Raw genomic sequence first — 11096 nt, forward strand, 5'->3', positions numbered from 1 at the left:
GGCTAAACTGAGCTAGTTGGAGCAGAGTTCTGACTTGGCAGCAGGCAGCCTGCTGTGTCCCTCTGTTTTGAACCAAAGAACTGAAACTGCCGAATTTGGCAAAACGCACCTGGCAGGGTCATCAGGACGTCGCAGTTTTCCGTAGGCACCGTTTTCATCCATGATTTGTGAGACATGATGTAACGGCCGGCTTGCAGCAGCCTCTTCCCGAAGAGCTTATCTGTGGGTTGAAGAAGAGCAATGATGAGGGGTGTGTAGTACGATGGAAGGTGGGAACAAGATCAGAATTGTATCTTCATCTCTCTTTATATATATATATTTATTAATTTTAGCATACAGAGTTATAAAACGTACCACACAATTTATCACAGATACAATCTTACTGGAGTTCCATCAGCAGCTCTGATAATCCTCCGTCTTAATCACTTCTTATGCATTTCTTAACTTAATATGGTCTTTACATCTTTTAACATAGCATCTCTCCTTTTCCGTTTTTACAATATTTCCCATAATACTCCTCACAGAACTTCTTGCAATCCTACAAACGTCGTCTGATCATCACAAATGTACTTTTCAAATAGTCCGTAAATTTACTCCAGTCTTCGGTAAACCTCTGGTCCCGCCGGTTTCGGATCCTTCCTGTTAGTTTGTCAAGTTCTGCATAGTCCATTAATTTCATCCTCCATTCTTCCATCGTTGGTAATTCTTCTTGCTTCCATTTTTGGGCCAATAGTATTCTTGCTGCTGTTACCGCATATGAGAAAAGCTTACATTCCTTTCTATTTATATAATTTCCAACAATACCCAAAAGAAATGCTTCTGGTTTCTTTATAAATGTATATTTCAACATTTTTTCCAACTCATTATATATCATCTCCCAGAAGCATTTCAGCTTTTTACATTCCCACCACATGTGATAAAATGTTCCCTCTTTTTCCTTACATTTCCAACATTTGTTACTAACTTTATACATTTTTGCTAAGTTAACCGGTGTTATATACCACCTATACATTGCATCTTCATCTCCGTTGGGTTGCCAACTTATCAGAAAGCAAAGGTAGGCATGCTCCTCCTGTGCCTTTAAAAGCTAGTCTGGCTCACAGCGATGTCGCTGACAAAGTTGTCCCAAACCCATACAAATATATATATATGAATTTCATTTATAAAAACGTAAGAGTGAGACAAGAAAAGAAAGAAAAATATACAGGTGTGTATATTCTTATTATCCTAATACACATAATGAATTGCCAATAAACTAATATGTCTGCTTAAACTCCTTCCAGTAATCATTGCATTTTTCCGAAGAAAGTCTGCATCTATAAGCAGTCCGTTCACGTTGCCAATATCTCCACATTGTTGAGCCATAGATTAAGGGGAATCATATTTCTATTCTTCCAGTTTATCAGTCCTTTGGGTGGTTCCCAACAGATTAAAAACAGAATAAAAAATCAAACATTAAAAATTTCCCTAAACAGGGCTGCCTTCAGATGTCTTCTAAAAGTCAGATAGTTCTTTATTTCCTTGACATCTGGCGGGAGGGCGTTCCACAGGGCGGGTGCCACCACCGAGAAGGCCCTCTGCCTGGTTCCCTGTAACTTCACTTTTCGCAGGGAGGGAACCGCCAGAAGGCCCTCGGCGCTGGACCTCAGTGTCCGGGCTGAACGATGGGAGTGGAGACGCTCCTTCAGGTATACTGGGATGAGGCTGTTTAGGGCTTTCAAGGTCAGCACCAACACTTTGAATTGTGCTCGGAAACGTACTGGGAGCCAATGTAGGTCTTTCAGGACCGGTGTTATATGGTCTCGCCCCCAGTCACCAGTCTAGCTGCCGCATTCTGGATTACTTGTTGTTTCCGGGTCACCTTCAAAGGTAGCCCCACGTAGAGTGCATTGCAGTAGTCCAAGTGGGAGTTAACCAGAGCATGCACCACTCTGGCGAGACCGTCCACGGGCATAGAGGGTCTTATCCTGCGTACCATATGGAGCTGCCCTGGACACAGAACTGACCTGCGCCTCCATGGACAGCTGTGAGTCCAAAATACACACCTGGACTTTTCTGGTGTCCAGTTATGAAATAAACAGATCTGTGTCAAGTTCTGAATGAATGATGCTAAACCTATTAATAGTCCATCAGAAATAACCCTGAGAAAGAAGCTTCTGTTTACATTGATGAGGTCCTTTTTTAAGATTAATTAAAAAATAGGGCATTTGGATGACAGTGAGGGTTGGGCCCCATTCCTCGTTCGGCCAGGCCCCCTCGTGTTTTGACCCAGCTGGACACCTGACCATTGACCGTGTTTTGAGAGAGGGCAGTTGCCAGCTTAAAATACCCACTGGGAGATCTGGGTTTCTCGCTCCTCTGGCAAGGGATCTATGCACAATTCTCTTGCAGGTGCAAGAGGGTGGCCTTGACGCAGGAGGAAAGCCTGGCGTGAGAGGTTCAGGGTGGCCAAAAAAAACCAGGGCACCGAATAATCTTTCGCGTGGAAGACGGAGCAAGCTTGTTTTCTGCCGAATTCAGGTTACAGGAAAAGCTATTCCAACTGAACTTTCTGAAAGCAAGAGCTGTTCAACAGTGGAACAGTCTCGCTCGGGAGGTGGTGGACTCCCCTTCCTCGGAGGTTTTTAAGCAGAGGTTGGATGCTTAATCCTGGATGCTTTAGCTGAGATTCTTGCATTGCAAGGGGGTTGGACTGGATGACCCCTGGAGGTCCCTTACAACTCTACATTTCTGCGATTTTATGGTTAAAGCTCATAAACTCCACAAACATACACACAGAGAGAGTCCCTTCAGATTGGAGGATTTTGGGGGTCAGAGGCGTCGAGTTCCACCCAACATTTTGGGGGGAGCTCATTCTGTGTGCATGATGTCACACGTGTGACATCACGTGCGTCGGGAAATGGCCGTGAGGCTCGAAGAGGCCTGCCACCGCCACAGGGAGGCCCAGATTAATAATAGTAACAACAAGAATAATAATAATTGTTTATTATTTATAGCCCGCCCATCTGGCTGGGTTTCCCCAGCCACTCTGGGCGGCTCCCAACAGAAGATTAAAAACACAATATACATCAAACATTAAAAACTTCCCTAAGCAGGGCTGCTATCTAAGAGTCAGATAGTTGTTTATTCCTTGACACCTGATGGGAGGGCGTTCCACAGGGCGGGTGCCACCACCGAGAAGGCCCTCTGCCTGGTTCCCTGTGACCTCACTTCTCGCAGGGAGGGAACCGCCAGAAGGCCCTCGGAGCTGGACTTCAGTGTCCGGGCTGGAAGATGGAAGGTGGGAGGGCATTCCACAGGACAGGCACCACCACCGAGAAGGCCCTCTGAGCCCATCCTTGCATACTGAGGGGGGGGGGCAGCTGAGCTGTCCTCAGCCCCATGGAGTTGGCGCCTATGTCAGGGGTCTGCTGCAACATGTCACTGATGTAACAATTGTGCATTCGCTGGTGGGGTTTACCCTTCGCTTTCGATGCGTCATTCCACTCCATCCGCCTTTCTGCACTGCTTCCCAAGTGTTATTCACCGCCCGGAGGGGGCACTTCCGCAGAACGAAAGCGGGAGAAAATAAACAAGCAACCGGAACTTTTGACGATCTGAAAAGTTCCAGCCTTTTCAGCAGGAAGTTTGGGGACATGCACAGGTAGGGAACGCCTGCCCAGAAACTTTTGAAGTCTTGAAAACAAGATGCTTAACCACCCTGCTGCTGTTCTGAGCACAAATAATCACGAACGTGCCATAAAGCCCCTCTGGAGTCCCCCCACCAATAGTTCTCTTCTCTGCAGAGTTGCCAAATCTCCCCTCAAGGGCAGTGTTCCTGTGCTTTCAATGGCCACCCTGGCAGCAAAAATTCAACAGGTATGGCTTTCTGTCCTGCAGCCCACCTCGCGCCCAGCTCATTTGCGATCCAGACCTTCCACCCAGGTGCACAGCACAGGGACAACGGCGGCAACGTTCAGAAACAGGTAACCCCAAAAAGCCGTCAGAATGAAAACCGGCGACACGGTGATGAGAACAGAAACACGCTCCCCTGTTGCTCTGCAAAAACGAAAGCTTTGCAGCGTAAGCCGACAGGCTGCTAATTTTTTACGACAGGCCTAAAACTCGGCGCCTCAAATGCAATCTCCCCGGTTTGTCTCATCTCTGAAGGACGTTGCTGTGCGAACAACTTACCCCTCAGCAACTCGATCAAAGAAGTCTCTTACCTGGTTGCTGAAAGATGCCAGCAGCAGTTCGTTCCCCACGCCAGTGCCTTCCTCTGGGAAAACAGTGGAAAGGGGGAGAGAGAGAAAGGAGGGGAAGGAGCAGGGATGCTAAACGCTACCCGTCTCTATGGCAACCGCCTCCAGTGATGGAGTTCCCACCAGAACGGATGAACGGGGCCAGGCGGTCTTCTTTGTTCTGTTTCCCACCCGTTCCGCTTCTCCCAAGCAACGGAAAGTCCAAAATTAAGAGGCAAGAACAAGGTTTGGTCCGGGGCTCGAAAGCAAAGCCGGCAGGCCGTGAAAATACAGGTGGCCTTGGCTATTTTGTACGTCCGTCTGTGTAGAAATACACACAGGTGCAAAGGGCATTCAGTTTTGCCACATGTTCGTATGATTCATAAGAGCCCGGCTGCTGGATCTGGCCCAAAGGAGGCCTATCTAGAGGGACGCGGGTGGCGTTGTGGGTTAAACCACAGAGCCTAGGACTTGCCGATCAGAAGGTTGGCGGTTCGAATCCCTGCAACGGGGTGAGCTCCCATTGCTCGGTCCCTGCTCCTGCCAACCTAGCAATTCGAAAGCATGTCAAAGTGAAAGTAGATAAATAGGTACCGCTCTGGCAGGAAGGTAAATGGCATTTCCGTGCGCTGCTCTGGTTCGCCAGAAGCGGCTTAGTCCTGCTGGCCACATGACCCGGAAGCTGTACGCCGGCTCCCTCGGCCAGTAAAGCGAGATGAGCGCCGCAACCCCAGAGTCGGCCACGACTGGACCTAATGGTCAGGGGTCCCTTTACCTTTACCTTACTACTGCTGCTACTACTACCACTATTATTATTATTATTATTATTATTAAACTATTTATTTCGCAAACAAACAAACATTGATCACTCACATAAACAGAAATACAAATAATACAAATAATAACCCATATGATAAAGTAAAAACAAAAAAGAAAGGGGGGAAAAGAAAAAGAAAATATTAATACACCCATGTGACTTCCCTCCTCCAATCCTCATTATCCCTTAAAGTTCTTTTTTACATCGCATCTTACACACCTCTTCTTTAATATTCTTGGAATATTATTATTTCCTAGGTCTGCTTTACAAACTTAGTCTATACGCACCGAGATATTCTTCTTAGAACAGTGTTCACTACTACTACTACTACTACTACTACTATTACTATTACTCTCCCCACTTGTGATTTCCAGAAATGGTTATTAGAGACATTTGCTGCCTCCAACACGGTGTTAGAAACCTTCTAGGCATCACGGATACCTTGCGCCACACCAAAAATATCCGGCCGGACTGGAACGGGTGGCAGGCTGGCAGGAAATGGGTGTGAACGGCCAGAGGCCTTGGTTCGCAGCCAAGGGGGTGCAAAGAGCACGGCTGCTCTCGGATCGGGCCTCGCAGAGCGATAACAAGCAAAGGTTCGCCGCCCTAAGTAGGGGAATAATGGGGTCAAGGAGTTCCCTGGGGCCTGAAGCACCTCCCTCGCGAAATCTCTGCGCCGACCAAAATTAATTCTAGCTTTCCATCCGCTTCGTTAAGGGCTTACGAAGATTTGGGGCATGCAAGTCCCCACCCTGGCTTGCAGACACAAATTTGCATAAATCTTACATATATGCTCATTTATATGCAGAGACGGAGGTTCAGGCTCCTAAGCGTCGTGCAGAAGGAAGGCCTGACGGATCCTCCTGCCCCATGGTGCCCACGGAGAAATCCTTCTGTTGATCCTTCACCCCAAATCCGTTCCCTGTCAGTCCTTTGGCCCCCAAAAGCCCCCGCTTAATTCCACCCGGCCCTTAGTCATCTGTAGAAAAAGAGTGGCTGGGGCAACCCAACCAAAAGGGGGTATTATTATTATTATTATTATTATTATTATTATTATTATTACTACTACTACTACTACTACTACTATTATTGTGGGATGCGGGTTGCGCTGTGGGTTAAACCTCAGAGCCTAGGACTTGCCGATCAGAAGGTCAGCGGTTCGAATCCCTGCGACGGGGTGAGCTCCCGTTCCTCAGTCCCTGCTCCTGCCAACCTAGCAGTTCGAAAGCACCTCAAAGTGCAAGTAGATAAATAGGTACCGCTCCGGCGGGAAGGTAAACGGCATTTCCGTGCGCTGCTCTGGTTTGCCAGAAGCGGCTTAGTCCTGCTGGCCGCATGACCCGGAAGCTGTACGCCGGCTCCCTCGGCCAGTAAAGCGAGATGAGCGCTGCAACCCCAGAGTCGGCCACGACTGGACCTAATGGTCAGGGGTCCCTTTACCCCTTTACCTTTACTACTACTATTACAGTGGTACCTCGGGTTACATACGCTTCAGGTTACATACGCTTCAGGTTACAGACTCTGCTAACCCAGAAATAGTATCTCGGGTTAAGAACTTTGCTTCAGGATGAGTACAGAAATCGTGCTCCGGCGGCGCAGCGGCAGCAGGAGGCCCCATTAGCTAAAGTGGTGCTTCAGGTAAAGAACAGTTTCAGGTTAAGAACGGACCTCCGGAACAAATTAAGTACTTAACCCGAGGTACCACTGTATTCTTATTCTTGTTGTTGTTGTTGTCACTGTCGCAGACAACTCTAGCCAAGGGAGCCGGCGTTTGTTCGCAGACAGTTTTTCCGGGTCATGTGACTAAGCCGCTTCTGGCGAACCAGAGCAGCGCATGGAAATGCTGTTTACCTTCCCACCGGAGCGGTACCTATTTATCTACTTGCACTTTGACGTGCTTTCGAACTGCTAGGTTGGCAGGAGCAGGGACCGAGCAACGGGAGCTCACCCTGTCATTGCGGGGATTTGAACCGCCGACCTTCTGATCGGCAAGCCCTAGGTTCTGTGGTTTAGACCACAGCGCCACCCGCATCCCATGTACTGCCTTATTCATTTTATGGTACAGCACATTGATTATTGCTTTCATTTTACGGATCAATGGTCTCGTTAGACAGTAAAACCCATGTTAAATTGCCGTTTTAGGAGTTGTTTTTAAAAGACTGGGAACTGATCTGTTTTGCATTGCTTTCTATGGGAAAATGAGGCTTAGTTTTGGAACGCTTTGGTTTTAGAACAGACTGCCTCCTTCCAGGTGTTCCCGTACTCCAGTTCCCATCGTCTCTGAGCACTGGCCATGCTGGCTACTGGGACTGATGAGAGTTGAAGTCTTGCAGGGTTCCCAGCTCCATCCTTTCTGGGATGGTTACGAAATGATCTGTGAATCTGGTCCATTTTCGCAGGCTTCAAGAAACCCAGTTTTCTTCTGGGAAATGTGGACGGGCTCGTAACTCGTCCTACACACCAGGCTTAATCAGTTTCAGGATTTGGCATCCCCTGCTAAGCTGGGGAGGTTCTGGAGAAGGACGTTGAAAACTGCCCTCAGCCTCCAAAAAAAGCCCACTCATCCAGCGTGGATCGGAGACTTGACAAAGAAGGACTCTCTTCACCCATCGCAGTCATCTGGGTCCTGTTTGGGCGGGAATAAAGACTGCTTCTTTCGGAGCAAGGAAGGAAACAGTCAAGGCATTGTGGCTGCCCAGGGACAGCCTTGGCACAGGAATAGTGGGGGCAGAGGCTGGCATTGCTGGGAGAATATATGTACATGATAGATGCACTCTGGCAGGCAGCAGCCTAGGCTTAGAGGAGGGCGTTGATCGCAGTGCAGAGGCGACAGAAAAACACAGGACATACTGTATTTTTCGCTCTATAAGACGCACCAGACCACAAGACACACCTAGTTTTTGGAGGAGGAAAACAAGAAGAAAAAATATTCTGAATCTGAGAAGCCAAAACAGCAAGAGGGATCGCTGCGCAGTGAAAGCAGCAATCCCTCTTGCTGTTCTGGCTTCTGGGATAGCTGAGCAGCCTGCATTTGCTCCATAAGACGCACACACATTTCCCCTTACTTTTTAGGAGGGAAAAAGTGAGTCTTATAGAGCAAAAAATACGGTAGTCAGGGCTGGGGCAGCAACAGCTTGGCTTCCCAATGAATGTTTGATGCGGTGCAGAACTCTAATATTGCAGACTCCCTTCAGCACTCAGAATCAGCACAGTTCCAGCGATGTTGGCCCTGAATCAGGAAGACTTTGCCCTGTGTTTTCTTGCTGCCCGTACATCCGGAAACATCTGCATAGTGTATCCTGTTCCCTGACTTAGTTCCGATTAAATCAGCCCGTGGGACAAAGAGGTCTGCCTTTCCTTTCTAACACCTCGGCTCTGGATAAACTTCCTTGTCGCTAACCAAAACTGCCAGCAAGAACCCAAACACCTTTTGCAAAGCTTGGGACCTGTTTCTTCCCACAGAGCCTGGTGCAGTGTGCATTTTGCTCAGCAGAAAAGTCCTGCTGAATCCCATGGGACTTACTCCCAGGTAAGCGTACACAGGACCACGGCATCAGTTAACCGGCAGAGGGGATTTAAAACCCAAACAAAAACCTGTTGCTTGGTAGTTTGTGATGGCCTAGCAGCTGAGGTCCTTGCCAACAAAGATCCGTATAGTTCAAGCTATGGTTTTCCCAGTAGTGATGTATGGAAGTGAGAGCTGGACCATAAAGAAGGCTGATCACCGAAGAATTGATGCTTTTGAATTCTGGTGCTGGAGGAGATTCTTGAGAGTCCCATGGACTGCAAGAAGATCAGACCTCTCCATTCGGAAGGAAATCAGCCTTGAGTGTTCACTGGAAGGACAGATCCTGAAGCTGAGGCTCCAATACTTTAGCCACCTCATGAGAAGAGAAGACTCCCTGGAAAAGCCCCTGATGTTGGGAAAGATGGAGGGCACAAGGAGAAGGGGACGACAGAGGACGAGATGGTGGGACAGTGTTCTCGAAGCTACCAGCATGAGTTTGACCAAACTGCAGGAGGCAGTGGAAGACAGGAGGGCCTGGTGTGCTCTGGTCCAGGGGGTCACCAAGAGTCAGACATGACTAAACGACTCAACAAGCAGCTGAGGTCTTGCAAAGCATTTTGGTTTGGCACACCAGATTTCCTGCAATCAAATCTTTCCCTCCAAATTGCTGCAATAAAAACATATATATATATTTTGCAACTATTTTGGCAAGTGATCAGAGTGAATGCAGGTACATCTGGCATCTGATCTCATTTCCCTCACACAATTAAAAATGTTTGTCACTGCTGGGTTTTCACCAGAGTTAAGTAAAGGTAAAGTGACCCCTGACCATTAGGTCCAGTCGTGGCTGACTCTGGGGTTCTGGCGCTCATCTCGCTTCACTGGCCGAGGGAGCCGGCGTAAAGCTTCCGGGTCATGTGGCCAGCAGGACTAAGCCACTTCTGGCGAACCAGAGGAAGCTTCTGCAACCAATCAAAAGCCTTGCCGCCCGTGCGCTGAGGTAAACCCGGCGCGGCCAAGGACGGAGAGGTTAGTGAACGGGCAGCGGGTCTGGTCTGTGCCATGGGCATCGTGACTAATCCAGAATGCGGCAGCTAGACTGGTGACTGGGAGCGGCCGCCGAGACCACATAAAAAGACCTACACTGGCTCCCAGTACATTTCCGAGCACAATTCAAAGTGTTGGTGCTGACCTTGAAAGCCCTAAACGGCCTCGGTCCTGTATACCTGAAGGAGCGCCTCCACCCCCATCGTTCAGCCCGGACACTGAGGTCCAGCTCCGAGGGCCTTCTGGCGGTTCCCTCCCTGCGAGAAGCCAAGTTACAGGGAACCAGGCAGAGGGCCTTCTCGGTGGTGGCGCTCTCCGTGTGGAACGCCCTCCCGTCAGATGTCTAAGAGAAGAACAACTACCAGACTATTACTTCCCTTGCAGGGTCTTTATATTTTTCAAAATATAGTCCGGCCCCCTGCAAGGTCTGAGGGACAGTGGACCGGCCCCCTGCTGAAAAGGTTCGCTGAGTCCTGCTTTAAGCTGTCCCAAATCTTCCAACAAGCTGCACTGGGAATAATTCTCCATTCCCAGAAGGCCCAAGACATAAGAGCAAGGGGGAGGGGGCGGGCGAACAATGCACATCCAAAGTGGACCCCTGCGGCACGCCATGTCACCAAAGATGCCCTGCTTTAAACCATAGCTTGGGAAGTAATAGTGCCACTGTATTCTGCTCTGGTCAGACCTCACCTGGAGTACTGTGTCCAGTTCTGGGCACCACAGTTCAAGAAGGACACTGACAAACTGGAACGTGTCCAGAGGAGGGCAACCAAAATGGTCCAAGGCCTGGAAACGATGCCTTATGAGGAACGGTTAAGGGAGCTGGGCATGTTTAGCCTGGAGAAGAGGAGGTTAAGGGGTGATATGATAGCCATGTTCAAATATATAAAAGGATGTCACAGAGAGGAGGGAGAAAGGTTGTTTTCTGCTGCTCCAGAGAAGCGGACACGGAGCAATGGATCCAAACTACAAGAAAGAAGATTCCACCTAAACATGAGGAAGAACTTCCTGACAGTAAGAGCTGTTCGACAGTGGAATTTGCTGCCAAGGAGTGTGGTGGAGTCTCCTGCTTTGGAGGTCTTTAAGCAGAGGCTTGACAACCATATGTCAGGAGTGCTCTGATGGCGTTTCCTGCTTGGCAGGGGGTTGGACTCGATGGCCCTTGTGGTCTCTTCCAACTCTATGATTCTATGATTCTATGACTTCTCCCCCACCCCTACCCCCAACCGTCTTCTGGGGCAGTTGTGTTCCTTAGCAGAAGGTGGGTGTTCCAGGGGTCTTGAGCGAGCCTCGGGTCCCTAGCAGGCCTGCCCCGTCCCCCTGAGCTCTTTCTGCCAGATCTGCAGACATCCCTCCCCAGATTCCCCACTCCTAACCTTGGGGAGCTTGAATTAAGGTCACCTTTGCTGCAGCATCAAAGAGCTGTCGCTCATTCAGACAACTGGGGTGGTTTGGCAGCTTGGTGGTGGAAGCGAAAGCTCCGTCAGACTCAGAAGCGCCTGCT

General features: G+C 49.1%; 1 protein-coding gene across 3 annotated transcripts in view; it reads right to left on the reverse strand.

The window, feature by feature from the left end:
- ANO8 (anoctamin 8) overlaps positions 1–11096 on the reverse strand; it is a 40544-nt gene that overhangs the window by 27540 nt on the left and 1908 nt on the right. For 2 of the 3 annotated variants that reach the window (XM_082206275.1, XM_082206276.1), the window contains exon 2: positions 110–220. In XM_082206275.1, the coding sequence (XP_082062401.1) occupies positions 110–220 (111 nt within the window). Of the gene's footprint in view, positions 1–109; positions 221–4205; positions 4731–11096 lie in introns of those variants that run through there. The other variant, XM_082206277.1, reaches the window with a different exon arrangement.

This window comes from Podarcis vaucheri (genome assembly GCF_965113315.1).
Source record: "Podarcis vaucheri genome assembly, chromosome: 18".
Classification (NCBI taxonomy): Eukaryota; Metazoa; Chordata; class Lepidosauria; order Squamata; family Lacertidae; genus Podarcis; species Podarcis vaucheri.